This window comes from Colias eurytheme, chromosome 16, assembly GCF_061535395.1.
Source record: "Colias eurytheme isolate Ceu_HAF_F1 chromosome 16, ilColEury1 Martin Lab GWU primary, whole genome shotgun sequence".
NCBI classification, from domain to species: domain Eukaryota; kingdom Metazoa; phylum Arthropoda; class Insecta; order Lepidoptera; family Pieridae; genus Colias; species Colias eurytheme.
Window position 1 is genome coordinate 576,601 of NC_142995.1, and position 17,582 is coordinate 594,182.

The 17,582-nt window shown below is 35.1% G+C and overlaps 3 protein-coding genes across 3 annotated transcripts; 1 reads left to right on the forward strand and 2 right to left on the reverse strand.

Annotated features, from left to right (window-relative positions):
- Window positions 1-923: 923 nt before the first annotated feature.
- LOC149901521 (pyroglutamyl-peptidase 1) lies at window positions 924-2,880 on the reverse strand. The gene is made up of 3 exons (XM_090110865.1): window positions 2,558-2,880; window positions 1,933-2,171; window positions 924-1,373 (listed from the first exon to the last, which is right to left on the reverse strand). The coding sequence occupies exons 1-3, from the start codon at window positions 2,777-2,779 to the stop codon at window positions 1,175-1,177; spliced, it is 660 nt and encodes a 219-aa protein (XP_089966991.1). The 5' UTR covers window positions 2,780-2,880; the 3' UTR covers window positions 924-1,174.
- A 463-nt stretch (window positions 2,881-3,343) lies between these two features.
- LOC149901522 (dnaJ homolog subfamily C member 2) lies at window positions 3,344-6,564 on the forward strand. Its single transcript, XM_090110892.1, has 2 exons — window positions 3,344-4,477; window positions 5,241-6,564. Exons 1-2 carry the CDS (start codon window positions 3,608-3,610, stop codon window positions 6,219-6,221), a joined length of 1,851 nt encoding a protein of 616 aa, XP_089967018.1. The 5' UTR covers window positions 3,344-3,607; the 3' UTR covers window positions 6,222-6,564.
- A 6,599-nt stretch (window positions 6,565-13,163) lies between these two features.
- On the reverse strand, window positions 13,164-16,967 carry LOC149901523 (uncharacterized). The gene has a single exon (XM_090111136.1). It carries the CDS (start codon window positions 16,965-16,967, stop codon window positions 13,164-13,166), a length of 3,804 nt encoding a protein of 1,267 aa, XP_089967262.1.
- Window positions 16,968-17,582: the final 615 nt, after the last annotated feature.

Sequence of the window (17,582 nt, forward strand, 5' to 3'; positions counted from 1 at the left end):
TGCTACCCTTTCACTACGAAATAGACAAATGGAGTAACCTGTCCTACCTGTCGACTGTCGCTAGCCAACTATTACTGCTGCGCCTCAAGTAATGTTTATATATCTGTGGTACCGTACACATTTATACGACATAAAAATAATTATAACATCACGAAAGAATGCTAGACTAGAGCTCTGTTTGTTGGATGTAAATGCACCGTTAAAATTATAGATTCCTTTTAATTTCAATCCTTGGTACGAGGTAACAATAATTAAGAAACAGCATCATAGGAACGACTATAACTGAGGACTATAATATATGTATAGGCATAGACTAATAATAATATACTACGTGTATAGGTTTGGTATAGGTAATCGACTGGAAAAAATTCCATCGAAATAATAATTTTTTTGACCGAACATAGATATTTTTGCTGGTTTTCAAGAATTAAATTTTTGCGGGAAATTTGAAATTAACGAATACATAGGTAGTAATTATTTTAGAATTCTAAAAAAAAGATATTAAAATAAAGAACTTATATGTAAGGATTTAAGACGTTTATTTAAATAATCAAACAAAATTAGTAACAAGTTATATACAAAGACAATCTTCTGTGCGAGTGTTTGTCACTGAGCTCCTCCTAAATGGCTGTACAGATTTAAAATTTATTATAATAAATGGAGTTTAGTGATATAACAGATAAATCGAACATAATATTTCTTAATTGATCATTTCTTCAAATAATATACAAATAAATAAAATAAAGCATGAATTAGCCAGAGCCTCATTGATTAATATTGTTACAAAAGTAAAATTTATTATATGAAAAGCTAGGTACATGGAATGTATTTAAAACATTAAGTAAATATATTAATGTAATTCTTTCCATTAAAATGGTATAAAATAGCCATAGTTCATTAACATTGTCACCTACATTTTTACAGATATTTGCTTAAATATAGCTGTTATTTTATACATAATACAGATAAAATAATACTTTACTGATACATGGTACATAAATTTGTCTAATACATAATGTACTTATTTAATACAATTTTTGATACATCTACGAAAAATTTGACTGCTCTGAACGTCTGAAGTACCTTTGCATCATGTGGAGGCGAAATTAGAATTTTGAAATCAATAATGAATTAAAAGCGGCCAAAATTGTACCAAGAATTGAATTTATTCAAATCATAATTCGTTTTCGTCAGCTTTCTTCTCTAATCTCTGGTCTGTAATTTTCACTTGTTCTAGACACAAATCTAGGATTCTCTCTAGAGCCCGCGCGGTTTGTTCTGAGCTGTATATTTTTAAGTCTGGTACGTGCACAAATATCGTACGAGTGTTGTCGACACTTAGCGATGTGTAGTAGATGTATTCACAGAGGTACCTGAAAATAAAGGATTTTTTTTATAAGTAGGAATATTTTTTTTTAGGTTTATAGCATTAGCTAGCTAAGCATAGAAATTTTTTATGGTAAGGCGTGATACGAATCCGCGTACTTTGCCGTACTGTGGCGACGCTCTAGACCGGTTTGTTTTTTTTTTTTTCAAAAAAGTCGAAATAATATTTGATTAAAAATTAAAATGTAATATGTAGGGGTATTTTAAATTCGGGTTTAACATACCCATACTACCTGACCTAAAAATTAAAATAAAATTAAAATTATTTATCGACTACCTTAACACATGAATATATTTCAGGAACACAGAGTCAAGTAGGATCCAAGTAGGTAAAAATAAACAGCAGTTGTTATGTGCTATCTTATCTTAGTGCAGTGTCAATAATCAATATGATATGAGAAACAATTGATGCAAATAGATGCATGCATTTATTGTTATATAGTTAATCATATTGATATTAGATAACTAAATTGTACTTAACATTGTTGCATGGTAAAAATGGAGTAGTTTTTAACAATATGATTAATTAATTGAAAAAATACACACCTTCCCGCATCTAAAGACGTGACAGCTTTAGTACCTTCTGGAGGATCATTATCATTAAAATCACTGCATATTTTCTCAATATCCAGCTTGCTGTGGATCCGTATTGCTCCGTCGGCACTGCAAGTGTGGTCCGCGGGACATTTGTCGAAGTAGTCTAACTTTTGATACCCTTTTCTATGGGCTTGCTTTTCTAATGTTAGTTCCTTGGCAATTGATGATAAGCCTACATGGATCACTAGCTAGAAAGATATAACTATTTTAATGGTAAAAAATATTATGATATCATCATGTACATAATCATTATTATTTTTATTTAATTTCAAAGTTTTATGAATGGTGGTCTTTGATGGCGGTTCCTTAAAAAGAATCTGATTTAATACTTATAGGTTTTTAATTGATGCTTATATTTTTAATTCAAATTGAACCCAAAATTTGAGTGAATAAGAATACATAGAGATTTAGAATAAAATTTTTTTTTTTCAATTAAAAGATGAATTAAAATATGTCAATGGAGCGTAAGTTTATAGTATATATTAAAATACTATAAAATACAGGTCTTAAAGATAATTAGCAAAAATCTAAGATGTTTCGATAAATTAAAGTTGTTTTTAAAAGGTCGTGGTACCTTTGGTTCGTGTGTTTCCCAAAGCGCAGGTACGAATTCATCAACGTTCTCGTATGTTACAGGCATTTCGATTTGTACAAGTTCCACTTTATGTTTCTTTTCGATTTCGTCTTTATTCATAATTTTCACTGCTTCCCAACTTGCGTTTACTGGATATTTTATGTACGGACCAAATCCAGTAATAAGCACAATTGGCTTAAATAAATAATCCATGTCAGTCATTTTGTGCGCTTACGGACTATTCTGTATAGATTCAGTTATACTGCTTAGTGCATAACTACATCATTTCTCATAGTAAACTTGTTCAAAACAATGATTTATGTGTTATCATGTGTTATCTGATAGTAGTCAGCTGATTTTAATTTTGCAAAGTTGGTACTTTTGCGTTCCGTTTTACGACTTATATGGTCATGTCATGATAAAAATGAGTATATTTTACTGTGATATTTTATTATGAAGAAATAATACTGAGGGATAGGCTGTAATTTTAATGTGAGGAATGTAATGTAATGTTTAATAGAAAACAAATAAGATACCTGGAATCTTGTCTAAAAGGAATACGTTAGAAAACTTAAACCCGAACGTATTATAATTTACTGAGTTTGATCTGATAATTCACGAATGAATAAAATTGTCACAATATTCTAGTCTTTCTAGTATTTATGAATCTATTATAAAAAATAGACTGTAAAATATTTGTATAATTAATATCTGTGCCAAAGTCCAACAGACATGACAGTTTCGAATTTCGATATGTTCTAATCTAAGTTATCTGTATTAGTAACGAAAAAGAAGAATATGTCATGTGGATTGTGGAGTCAAAGACTGTCAGAAAATGAAACATAGCCTTTAATTCATTAAATATAACGTGTTCTGAGATTATAAATATAATGTTATTATAGTAATAACTGCACACCAGTATATTTATTTTATTTTTTCAATCGTTTTAAAGATTTAGAGAAAAAAGACCTACCCAATCGTCCGCTTTAATTCGTCTTGATAGGTTATGTTAGTGAAGATTGCCAAGTTCATTAATAAATTTAACATAAAATGACGGAGGGAGAAGCTTCAAATAGCGGCCGAGTGGTCGCAATACCTTGGCCTTTCTTGAAAAGAAAAGTTGAATGTGCTGGTGCTGCTTTTTTACGTTATTATAGCATTAAATGCCACGGTGAGGATACTTCGTTGGAAACATCTGCTTCTAATGATAAGGCTGAAGAAGTCGTGTTCGAGGACGACGTCGAATACTTACGTAGCTTAGACCCTAAGGAATGGAAGAAACAAGATCACTATGCTGTACTCGGTATGAAAGATTTACGATTCCAGGCCACCGACGATGACATAAAACGTGCCTATCGTCAAAAAGTACTAAAGCACCACCCGGATAAGCGTAAGGCTCAGGGCGAGGAGATTCGTAGCGACGACGACTACTTTACGTGCATAACAAAAGCTTACGAGATCCTTGGTACACCTAAAAATAGACGATCGTTTGACTCTGTCGACCCTACATTCGATGACTCCGTACCGACCACTACTGACATAAAGAAGGATGGTTTTTTCAAAACTTTCGGAAAATATTTTAAAACTAATGCGAGGTGGTCAGAAAAAAGGAATGTCCCGCTATTGGGAGATGAGAATAGTTCAAGGGAGTTTGTGGAAAAGTTCTACGCCTTTTGGTATGAGTTTGATTCGTGGCGTGAATTCTCCTACATGGATGAAGAAGAAAAGGAGAAGGGTAGTGACCGGGAGGAAAGGAGGTGGATAGAAAAGCAAAACAAAGCTGCTCGAGCCAAGCTAAAAAAGGAAGAAATGGCCAGAATCAGGAGTCTTGTGGATTTAGCATATGCCAACGACCCTAGGATACAGAAGTTCAAACAAGAAGACAAGGATAAGAAGTTAGCTGCTAAACGCGCCAGACAGGTAACTTCAATAGTTGAATTTAAGTTTTGCCTTGCTTTTATGTAAATTATAATTTTTTGCCACCACACCTATTTACAAACATCTATTCACATATTTTATCATAGATTAGCTTTCTGCCTGCAAGCAAAGCCCACATAGTTCCGATTCCTATGGGTTTTGTTTTATTAGTAGGGTTTAATGATTAGATATAATTAAATGAAGTAGACATAAAACATAGAAAGGAATTTGTATTTCTGCATGTCATGGAAACTTTATAAGATTATCAAGGCCACATTAAGTTGTGTGTTTCAATCATATTGTTCAAACATGATGTTATATCATTCAATCTTATATATTGCATTGTTTGACTTTTCACGCATACAGTTTATATCCAAATATTTGTAAAATCCTGAATAGTTTTATAGTTATTTAGCAACAATTTTGCACTTTCTGTTTTGTTTTGAAAATGTAGTACTAAGTTAATTTATAAATTCTACAATATTGGTTACATTCTTTGTATGCTAATAATCCATCAGGCCCACGAATCACAGACACAATAGAAAAGCTATTGTGTGGTGGCTGGATCTGGCCGTTCGGGGCTCAATGGGTTAAATATGTAATGTAGTATAGTATATCAGAGGTAATAAAGTTCAAACCACATTTGTCATTTTTCGCCTTCAATCATTGTGTATAAAATATTTCCCAGTTACTATTTTATAGAGCTGTGAAATTAACATACGAAATTGCATATTTATTTATTCATAAACTTTTTTTCTACTTTCAGGATGCTGTACAAGCAAAGAAGGCAGAAGAAGAAAGATTGTTGAAAGAAGCCCAGCTGGCCAAGCAGAAAGCTGAAGAAGCCGAAAGGGCCAAAATTGAAGCCGCCAGAGCAGAGAGGGAACAGCAAAAGAAAAACCTCAGGAAGGAACGAAAATCCTTACGAGATTTGTGTAAAGCAAACAATTACTACGCTCAAAACGAAGAGGAAACTGTTAGTCATATGGCAGCTGTTGAAAAAATCTGCGAACTTATGAAATTGAACGAACTTCAAGACTTCATAAAGGAATTAGAAGCAAATGGCAGTAAGGCATTCATAAAAACAATGAAGGAAACAGAGGAGAAGTTAGAAGCCGAGAGAGTGGCGCTTTTCGAGAACAAGAAAGTGGAAGAACAGAAAGCTAAGAAGAGTGCTGCGTTAAAAGCGCCCATCGATTGGTCAGTTGAAATGACACAATTATTGATTAAAGCCGTAAATTTATTCCCCGCTGGTACTAATCAAAGGTGGGATGTGGTCGCCAATTTTCTCAATCAGCATGGAACGTTTACGGACGAAAGACGATTCAACGCTAAAGAAGTTTTAAATAAAGCTAAAGACTTGCAGAGTTCGGATTTCTCAAAGAGCAGCCTCAAGAAAGCAGCAAACGAAGAAGCGTTCGACCAATTCGAAAAGGATAAGAAGAAGCCAACAAACGTCATAGATGACAACAGTATATCGAAGAACGAAGCACCGAAACTCGTGAACGGAGTCGCTCCTAAAGTTAACGGAGATGTCAAAGTACCTAAAGAAGAGAAGGCGTGGACTAAAACTGAGCAGGAATTATTAGAGCAGGCCATCAAGACATTCCCTGTCAGTACTCCAGATCGATGGGACAAAATCGCCGACTGCATCCCAAACAGAAGTAAAAAAGATTGCATGAAACGATACAAGGAATTAGTCGAACTAGTTAAAGCTAAGAAACAAGCTGCCAATTTGGCAAAATAGCATTAAATTATGTTTAGTTCACTAACAAATTAATAAATTTATCTACATAATTGGAATGGCCTTCTATTATTGTGAGAAATTCTAATATCAAAATTACCCTTATATAGTTTATATTGACCACAGATTACAAATAGAAGAGATTTTTGGAATTGGATCGAAAATTACAGCTTTTTGTGTAACAATAGTTTTAGTTTTCACTCTGACTAGTTTGAAATTTTATTAAGTGAACCTATGTATGTATTTGCAGTAACTAGTGATGAAGTACATTGTATGTATTAAATAAGGTTTTTTACCTAGCAATTATGTTACCTTTTTATTAAAAATCACCATAATTTATTTTGTACATGTGGTTTTAATTTTCTGAAACAATACAATAGTACAATAGAAAACCATTTTATGATCACGCCATACATTCATTTTACAATTAATTCACTCACTATATTATATGTACTTAGTATATTTTGTTATATTAGTTTATTTTTTTTTACATTGAGATGATTGAGACTTGATAATCATAAAAATCGAACTTAAAACTTCATGAGCCTCAATTTATTTTTCCTCATATCACGAATTTAAACTATGTTGTTTGTTACTTTTTAAAGTGTTTCCTATTAAATTATGATACATATAATGAAGTAATTATAAATAGTTAAAACTAAACAGTAACTAACTTAACTCCTAAGCGGCTGGACTGATCTTAATGAAATTTTTGTGTGTCGACTTCAAGGAGATACAAATATGTAGGAAACGGCGAGACTAATAATAGTGTTGCAGAAGAATTTTCGCTGAGTCAGTTAACTAGTTACATTTACGACACATTGGTGTGTAGCCTACACATAAAACTGAAAGAATAGAATAAATCCGATCGCTCTGGCGGGTCACGGGTGGCTGAGTTGGTCAAGCGTACGCCCCATATTGGCGTGAAAGGATGCGGGTTCGAGTCCCGCCTCGTTATCGATTTTTTTCTATTCTTTATAAATTTAGTTACATTTAATATTCTGGTGTAGAGTGACCCTAAACAGAACAATTAGCAGTAATAGGGCAGCGTTTCACTACAAAGTATAAAACAAAGTCGCTTTCTCCGGTCCTCCATCAAACGAAGATTTTAGTAAACTAAGTAGGTATATAACTTGTATATAATTTCAAATTTATAAAGTTTTATACAAAGCGAGCGAAGCCGCGCGCGGACAGCTAGATAAAATAATGTTAATTATCTCTTAATCGTAGCGTGTCATCAAATGTTGCTATACTAAACTATCTATACTTATAATAAATCTGTAGAGAGGCCAATTCTGTACATGAAATAAATTTAAAAAAAAAACTATGAAGGGGTGATAAGGGATCGCTACTGATGCCAAAAATGCAATCAGTAAAATTTTTGTCTGTCTGTCTGTATATTCGTTATAGAAACAAAAACTACCCGACGGATTTTAACTAAATTTGGCACAATTATTCTTCATACTCCTGGGCAGGTTATAGTAAAAGAATCATGTAAATCGGTGTAGAAACACCAAAGTTAAACATGAAATACGTTATAAGTCATCGCGCGTGAATACAGAATCATGCCATAAGGATTATTTTTGTGTATCAGTTGCCGCGTTCGACGCGCTGCGCGGCGGGAGCTATAAAAATTAAAAAGGCGGCGGGTCTGCACCCGTTTCGCGTTGTCACGGCATCACGTGTGAATGGCTGAACCGATTTCGATTATTCTTTTCTATTATATTCCTTGAAGTACGAGGATGGTTCTTATGTAGAGAAAACGTAAATATGTACCACGGGCGAAGCCGGGGCGGACCGCTAGTTAATAAATATTATTATAAATATTGCTATGAACTATCTAATAGACACTAAGATAACTTTGGCTAGTGCCCAGTTAGTACCAGAATATATAATAATATGTTCTGTGGTTAGTACAGCTACTATCTATTGAGGAACAGCCTCAATTTTTCTTGAGTAGTATAGGGGTATAAGAATCTGCAAAAAAAAACGAGATAGTTAATTACTTAGCTCATTACTTTCTCCGCTGCCACGCTTATTTAAATAATTAATGACCCATAGGCCATTTTAATGTCCATGAACAAATTGTTTGTAATTTAAATTGATAGAAGTTTTACTTTTCCTTTCTTTATAATATTAAATGTGAAGATAAATTAAGTAGGTATCTACCAGCCGGTACCTACTTATATTTAGGAGGTAGGTATGGAGAAGTGATGGCTGTAACTGCTGGTCCGAATTGGAACATGTTTGTCTTTGTTAGAAAGTATTTCTTTAATTAGGTAGTTACATAAGCCAAAAGATAGATAAGTATTGCCGGAAAGTTTCAAAATTAGCTAAGTATTTTTGTAGAATACTCTAACTCTAATTAATACATACTACAGTCCATACGACGTCTTCGTAGTTCGTACGAATCGATAATTATTAAAAAGCGAACATACGTGTTTCGCGTACTTACCTACAATCAGTAGCTACACAATAATTTATTCATTATTCATAATCACCATCCGCGTACATTGTTGGCAAACATATTGTGTCATTGAATAAAATATTTCTCCTGCTTCTAATTGGCTCGTTAAGTATCGATTTTATGATTTTATTTAACTGATAAAGTAAGACCTTTGTAATAAATTGTCTAATTATTGATCGACGATCATTGTTCACATACAAGGTTCATCGAACTTGACCGATTACCTATAAATTATAATATTAAAATAATAGGTAACAAAATTACGTAAAACATAACATTTTCAAAATAATGAACAAGAGTGTATGCAAATGATTGTTCTCGTTTCCTGTAGGCCTGAGAACTTACAACTGGGTCGTTACGGAACAGTGCGTTTATGAAGATGTAATGTATTTTAGTGTCATTACCAGTAATTAATAGTCGAATTCTAAGCAAAGTGCACCAACACACATGTATTAGATAGGTACCTACATTTATGCGATGAGTAGTGCCTATTGTACCTATTTATCGGAGAGCCTATTGCGATCACGAATCAATATTTAGTTTCTTTTTTGATAGGTTTTTCTAAAAAAAATATCTCGAAACAGCATTTAAGATACGAAATTGTGTTTCTTTGTTCATCCTTCTTTCACGTCGCAATCGAAAATAGTAGGTATGACTTTTGTGTTTGGAGCTTTTTCAGAGCCTGGTCATATTAAAGCCTATAGAAACCTTTTCCCGCGGTGAAACATCAAATTCCTGTGGGAATATCCATTGACTACGCGTGCGAAGGTTCGAACTGTTTCCCCAATCACATACCTACTCCCTAAGTCCCTAATTATATGAGAAATCTTTTATACTAATATTATAAAACTGAAGAGTTTGTTTGAACGCGCTAATCTCAGGAACTACTGGTCCGATTTGAAAAATTCTTTCGGTGTTAGATAGCCCATTTATCAAGGAAGGCTATATTTATTATCACTACGCTAAGACTTGTATACGTAGTATATTATTATTAGTCTGTGCTAAGACCAACAGAAGAGGAGCCATGCGAGTGAAATCGCGGAGCGCAGCTAGTAGTAAAATAAAAATATTTAAGTTAAGGTTTAGCTACTATTATGTATTCTCTTATAAAATTTTGAAGAATAGAAAAAATTCGATTACGATTGGGATCACGGATGACCGAGTTGCTCATGCGTCGCCCCGGAATGGCGGAATGACGCGGGTTCGAAAATCGATGTGTTTGATGATCATGATGATGATGGTGATCGAAATTTTGAAATTCTTCAAAATTTATAAAGCATTTAAATGCCATAAAACCAAAATATCAAATTCGAGGTCAATGTCTTGTATTCTCCAACCAATAGTTAGGCAGCCCATAACAATTAATCTATACCTAGGTCATGATTTATTCAATCGTGATTCGTGCATGCGAAACGTGATTTTTAATACCAATAAATAGGTCAATGTCCAATAAATGGTGAACCTAATGAAGCCTACTAAGAGGTACCTATTATACATGCGAAAGTTTGCATAATATGTTACTCCTTCACGCAAAAACTACGTAACCGATTTTCATGAAATTTGGTACACACATAGAGGGTAACTTGGATTAACACATAGGATAGGTTTTATCCCAGAAATCACAGGAACTGGAAATAGGCGGGTTTTTCTTGGGGCCACGGGTGGAAAGCTAGTTAGGGAAGTATCTATACTTTATAAGGCATTAAATAATTAAAAGACAGAAATATAGGCTACGGGTGAAACCTCGCAGTAAAGTATAGTAGCAGAAATTGAAATAAACACACATACAAAATTAAAAATACTGTATATTTAGGTGTCATGTACACATTCTTGAGTTTGGTTCGGTTCCATAAGGCACTGTAAAGGCCACATTGCGGTTAAAGCTTATCCTTAAACAATATCCTCTATGTAACCAGTTACCTACATGAAAAATGGGAAAGCTCATTCAATAGCTATTGGCATTGCAATTTTACGCATTATTTTTTGATTGCTTATAGTCTAGGTACCGAAAAATTGTAAGCAAAACTTTAAATTGTAAGCAGTAGTTAACTATATTACTGATCAAAAATTTTCGACAAATTACAATCTATCGATAAGGATTATAATCTAACTCTTTGGATTGTAATCTACTGGTGTTATCAATTTTATGGCGTCTAATATTTAAAGATACTCAAGTTCAACTCAACCCTTTGCAGATCATTGGTTACATAAAGGTTACATTAGTATGTCAATAAATTCGAGAAGACCTTAACTAAATACAAAATATTCGAGATTAAAATAAAATAAAATTAAAGCACCTCTTCAGGTATAAATATACAATCTAATACAGTATAGCTACCTTAAACCTAATGGATATATAAAAATCTGTTTATGAAATATTTGACGAGATACATTTTTTGAATCAATACTTTTTAGTTTCAAAACAAGAATTACAGTTATTATTGTGCAAAGTTAAAATAATGTTACCATAGAAGAAATTCAGTCTTTATAAAACGCATACCATCTTATTACAAAAACTTAAATAGACCTGGTTTAAGCTCTGTTTAAGTCATGGTTTAACTTTAGTACAGAGGTTTAAACCTTTCCTTATCTATCGTCCTTGGCTATGGTTTAACGCTAAACATGTTTTTTATTAAAACTTTTACTTATACCATGTTTTTAATATGTTTTAGACTTGATTTGTAGTTAGTCCGTTTTTTGTAATAAGACAGTTAATGTTAAGTACAATCAAATGAATTTTTGATAATTATTTTTTAAGACTAGTCATTAATTGACAATAATTGAGCATTTATAATTTATGTAACTTATATTAAATCTAAATTAGAAAAAAAATTCACACATCAAATGAGAATACAGAATCAAGTTTTCCAATCAAAAGTAACAAATTTTCTTCTGGAAAATGTAATTTTGAACTTAAAATTAAATGATAAATAAATTTAATCACATGCTTGGAATGTTGATAATATTTAAGTAAACAAAAATTTTACAATGCAAAATTTGTATCAAATGGCCAAAATTATACATGTGCCCTGTGTTAATTATTAAGGACACGTTATCTTTTAAATATTTAAAATAACCTTAAAATAAGTAATTGTTATTATCTAAATAAAAACCCTGGCTATACATAGCCTTAAAAAGTAACAAATCTTAATTCAAAATGGCTCATTGGTAAATGTTCTGCAGGTACATCCACAGAGAATAGTAAAATATAATAAATACTTAGAAAAATAACTAAATTCAATAAGAATAATAAAAAAAGTCCTTTAAAAAGTTTCTTGTTCCATTATTCAGATCTAATATGAAAAAATTGTGGAATTTTAACAGCCAGTTTTTAATGTGCAAATTAGGGATGTAACGATACCGATACCGATACCGATATATCGGCCGATATATCGGCAAGCCGATATATCGGTATCGCCGATAATAAATCAACCGATACCGATATTTTTTTACTAAATTCTTTCTTTTCTTTTATGTTTTTGCATTGTATTCATTCATATTGTTTTATTTCTATTTCTGTAATAGTGTTAAGGAAGAGCGGAACCTCCTGACACAAGCATTTTATTTGGTTACTAGGAGTGTTCCATCACAAATTTGTTTATGTAAAGGAAAGAAATAAATAATTTTGATTTTTTTAATTTTTAACGTGATAACGTTTTTAAAATCGTTTTAGTCGGGTGACATGTTCATAAACTTGTGTCACACCAAAACCTCACGAGCGCGATCGCAGGTATAACGAGAGAGAGACGGACCGATCTTCCGTTTCATCTCGAGCGCTGCCACTGCATTATGTTATCACGTAAACATCTCGATCGTAAACCTACTTTACAAACAACCAATTTTTTTGATATCAAATAATTCAAAAACCCGCGCCCAATGAACGATGCGGGAGGCCGCCCGCGCGTGCGCACTTTGTTTTCTGAAAAAACTCTACCAATAGTAAACTTTTATTAGGTACTGATTGTATGTGTATTACTTAAAGTTTAACTGACTTCGTAAAATAATAATACTAAAATAAATGGTTTTGTTGTTTTTTGATTTGGCATTTTTATTTAAAAGAATACGATTAACAGTTGTCTCTGTTATGCACCACCAGCAATGTAGTACACCCTAGCCAGAGTCGGAAATAAAACACACAAAAACGCTCTGACCGTATATTTGCGAGGGATGCGGAACTACAGTACCATTTTGCTTATATCTAATTACAAAAGAATAACATAAGCGCGATTTAAAAACACGGCTTCTACAACTAGCGTCATCTATTATCGAATGATGGAACTAAACAATACTAAAACTTATACTATTAAACCAACGGTTTAGACATACCGCCCGCCAAGGACGAATAGTCCTTCACAATACAAAAAAAATACAACTTTGCAAAAAGATACAGCAATACATAGAAGCAAATACATCTCTTTAAACTAATACTTATTCTTTACTTACGTCTAACATAATACATATATATTTTCTTTTTACTTTTATGTTTCTCTAACGGGCAACACACATAGTTTCGAAGTCGGTCTTTGTATGTGAGAACCCCTATATCTCAACGTGACAACACGTGTCACCTTATCCTTACCCGGATGTAATTCAACCACCAATCCGTACATCCATTTCGCAGGAGGCAAATTGTCCTCCTTCACTAAGACCACGTCTCCTACCTTGATGTCGGGGACCTTGCCTTTCCATTTGTACCTTTGAAAAAATTGGGTTAGACACTCTTGGGACCAACGCTTCCAAAAATGCTGCACCATCCTTTGGGTTAACTGCCAACGACGCAAATTGGAAATTTTCTCGTATTCAAAATTATTATCCGGAGCCACGATCAACGGCTCCCCTATTAAAAAATGACCCGGTGTTAACGGGTTGGGATCACCTGAGTCGGAGCTAGCTACGGACAAAGGTCGCGAATTGAGACACGCCTCAATTTGTACCAAGACCGTCGCCAGCTCTTCAAAAGTAAGAGTAGAATCGCCGATTACGCGACGCAGATGATGTTTAGTGCTCTTTATGCCTGCTTCCCACACTCCACCGAAATTTGGAGCATGAGGAGGAATAAAGCGCCACTCTGTACCATTGTTAGCCAATGATGATGCAATGTCAACGGGCAGTTGGGATTTCTCATTTGCAAACAAATTCCGCAACTCCTTAGAAGCACCTACAAAATTGGTGCCGTTGTCACTCCACAACTGAATACAACGGCCTCGTCTAGCAACAAAACGTTTGAAAGCTGCCAAAAAACCTTCTGAAGTAAGATCGGAAACTGCTTCTATATGAACGGCTCTTGTGGCCATGCAAACAAAGAGACAAATATATCCTTTATAGGATTTATGGCCACGACCCTTCGAAACGCGAATATTAATGGGACCAGCGTAATCAACACCGGAGTATAAAAAAGGTTTTCGAGGTGTGACTCGGCAGGCAGGCAGCTGGCCCATCAATTGAGTTCGAAACTTCGCCGCGTTTCTTACGCATGAAACGCATTTGTGTATATTAAATCGTACTAGATTTTTCAATTTGGTGATCCAATACGTCGAACGTATGTAGTTAATGGTCAACTGGGGACCTCCGTGCATGGTTTTGGCGTGGGCATCGGCTATAATCAACTTCGCCAAGCAGGAGTCACCGTTTACAATTATCGGATGCTTGCTGCCATCCTTCAGGCAAGAATTTTCCATTCTTCCTCCGACCCTCATAATTCCTAATTCATCTATTAATGGATTTAAATTGTCAATTTTACTCTTTTTAATGATGTTTTTATGTTTCAGATTCTTCATTTCTTCAGGGTACCAAGTAAGCTGATGCTGACGGATACAACACATGGTGGCATCTCGGAGCTCTTCAGCTGAAAGGTAAGGTAGAAATTTCGGACGAGTTTCAACGGGATCCTTCAATTTCAGGAATCTTCTGCAGTATGCGACTACTCTCACCAGCTTCGTAAAAGATGAAAATTTTAAAAATATATCTATATCTTCACAGTTCTCCTTAGTTGCAGCATGTACTTTAATCTTTCTTTCTTCCAGGTCAGTTTTAGTGCATATGGAAAGCGGTTTACCATACTGAATATCAATCTTACTTAACCAATCCGGACCATACTTCCACAAATTATTCTCAACTAGCTCAGAAGGTAGTATTCCACGAGACGCGCAGTCAGCGGGATTTTCTTTGGACTGTATATACGACCACTTACAAGGTTCTAAATGATTTAGAATTTCAGAAGTCCGGTTGGCTATGAATGTTTTCCACCGACTGGGATGGTCACTAAGCCACGCTAGGACGATGGTGGAATCCGTCCAAGCATGCAACTGTGAAATTGGTATGTTCAAAACTTCAGCTACTTCAACTAACAATTTAGTTACCAACACCGCACCGCAGAGTTCCAGTCGAGGTATGGAGATTTGCTTGATCGGGGCAACTTTAGTTTTTGCAGCTACCAGGTGAGTTTTAATTTGTTTATCTTCAGAAACGCAACGAATATAAACCACAGCAGCATAGGCGGCATGTGAAGCGTCACTAAACCCATGTAACTCCACAACTGTATCTTTGCTTCGTGTTTGCACCCATCGCGGTATTTGGAAATTTGTTAGCTGAAATAATTCCTCCCGGTAAGTTATCCATTCACTAATAAGTTCAGACGGTAATCTATCATCCCATCCAAATCCAGTCATCCATAATTTTTGTATGAATATTTTTGCAGTGATGATGCATGGAGCGATCCAACCAAGCGGATCGTACAGTCGACAAATTTCGGCTATAATTTCTCTTTTGGTTGCAGGAAGCGACGCTGATAAAAACTGAACTCTATAACTAAAGTCATCGGTGCGGCGGTTCCAAAAGAGACCTACTACTTTAGTCACGTCATCCTCCTTAAGTTCCCTGTCCTGTTCTATATTTCCTTCAAAACCTTCCATCACCTCCATGCTATTACTACTCCATTTCTGTAGCCTAAAACCTCCTTTACTTAACAATTCAGTCATTTCTTCATATAATCGTAATGCTTCTTTTTCAGAATCACACCCGGTTAACAGATCATCCATGTAAAAGTCCGTTTTTAGTCTTGCAGCAGCTAGTGGATAGCTCCCACCCTCATCGACTGCAAGCTGTTGGAGAGCTTTGACCGCTAAATAAGGTGCACTGGAAGTGCCAAAGGTAACGGTAAGTAGACGATAATCTTGGATTTCGTTGTTGTCATCTCTCCACACGATTCGGTGATAATCTGTATGCTCCCTTTTCAGCTTTACTTGCCTATACATCTTTATGATGTCGGCTATTAGGCATATCGGGTGGAGACGCCATCTCATGATTATATGACGTAATTCTGGTTGTAGTCTTGGGCCAACCATCAGGGCATCATTTAACGACATACCATTAGCACTTCTATCTGACGCATTGAATACTACTCGCGTCTTAGTAGTGCTTTTGTCTGGTCTGACTACTGCATGATGCGGTAACCATACCGAACGTCTCCGCGTCTCTTCCGAGTCTTCCTGTACTTTTTCCATATGACCCAGCAATAAATATTCCTTCAACACTTGCGAATAATTATTCTTGAGTTCGGTGTTCTTAAATCTTTTCTCTAAACTCTTTAGCCTTTGCACCGCTACACTTCGTGTATCTCCAAATTCATGCTTTACTTCGGGGCGGAAAGGTAAGTTAACAATATATCTTCCCTCCTTGTCTCTCTTAGTTGTCCTCTCAAAAATCTCTTCACACGCCTTTTCTTCGATTGTCATTATTTTATTGCTTACCAAACATGGCTCTGCTTCTATTTCCCAGAACCTTTTTAGTAGTTCATCTTCATTGCATCCAGCGTGCATGCTGACGATCACTCTCGGTTGTTGGTGCGTTCCAGAATCTAACATTTCTGATTGAATGTGCCCAGATAATATCCACCCTAATTGCGTTTTCTGTGCTAACGGACATCCAGGGGGACCCTTTATCATGCCGTCCTCCAGTACCTGGGCATACACCTCCGCACCAAGCAACAAATCAATTTTGTTTGGGACTTCATATTTTGGATCAGCCAATTGCAAGTGTGAAAGCTCTGGCCACAACCGCAGATTGACTCTCCTTGATGGAAGAAACGATGTAAGCTTACCGAGAACGTGCGCTTGAACGACCATGGTAAACTTGGGATTATAAATTGATCTGATTTTTACTTCAACCATAGATCTTGACGCTAAAGAATCTTCCTGACCTCCTACTCCAGAAATACGAACCTTATTTGGAATTTTCTTTAGCCCAAGAGCTTGAACCGTGGATTCTGTGATGAGAGAAACCATTGAGCCTTGATCCAATAAGCATCGCAAATTAAAGTTAGCCTTACCTGTATTCGACTCCGCTTCCACCACTGCAGTAGCCAAAAGAACTTGACTACGGACATTCGAAAAACACGTAACAACATCGCGTTCAGATGTGGTTGCTGAAGAAACAACCACATTCTTTTGATGGGACTCAACATTTTTAGATTCTTCGGGGTGAAGCAACGAATGATGTTTACGCTTACAAACCTTACATCTGGTGGATTGGCGACAGGAAAATACGGAGTGGTTGCTACCAAAACAATTAAAACATAAGTGACTATTTTGTACAAATTTATGTCTCACATCATAGTCCGACTTCGCAAACTCCTTACAATTATTTAATTTATGAGTTGCCCCTTTGCAATATGGACACTTCGCCACATAAGACTGACCAGATTCAACACTATCCGTCAAAGTATTGTTCACATAAAGTACTTTGGGACTAGAACGAGGGTTTTTTACGTTTACTGACTTAGTATCTAAAAACTCTAATGACCTAAACTTATGCTCCAAAAATTCTCTAAATAGAGTCAAGGTTGGTAGGTCTTCGCAATCATTTGCCTTGGACTCCCACTGCTTCCTGGACTCAGGGTC

Coding starts and splice junctions, on each gene's coding strand:
- LOC149901521 (XM_090110865.1), bottom strand. CDS start 2,779: ATGACTGACATGGATTATTTATTTAAGCCAATTGTGCTTATTACTGGA. Junction 2,172..2,557: donor GGGAAACACACGAACCAAAG/GTACCACGACCT, acceptor ATATCTTTCTAG/CTAGTGATCCATGTAGGCTT. Junction 1,374..1,932: donor ACGTCTTTAGATGCGGGAAG/GTGTGTATTTTT, acceptor CTTTATTTTCAG/GTACCTCTGTGAATACATCT.
- LOC149901522 (XM_090110892.1), top strand. CDS start 3,608: ATGACGGAGGGAGAAGCTTCAAATAGCGGCCGAGTGGTCGCAATACCT. Junction 4,478..5,240: donor CTGCTAAACGCGCCAGACAG/GTAACTTCAATA, acceptor TTCTACTTTCAG/GATGCTGTACAAGCAAAGAA.
- LOC149901523 (XM_090111136.1), bottom strand. CDS start 16,967: ATGGTTTCTCTCATCACAGAATCCACGGTTCAAGCTCTTGGGCTAAAG.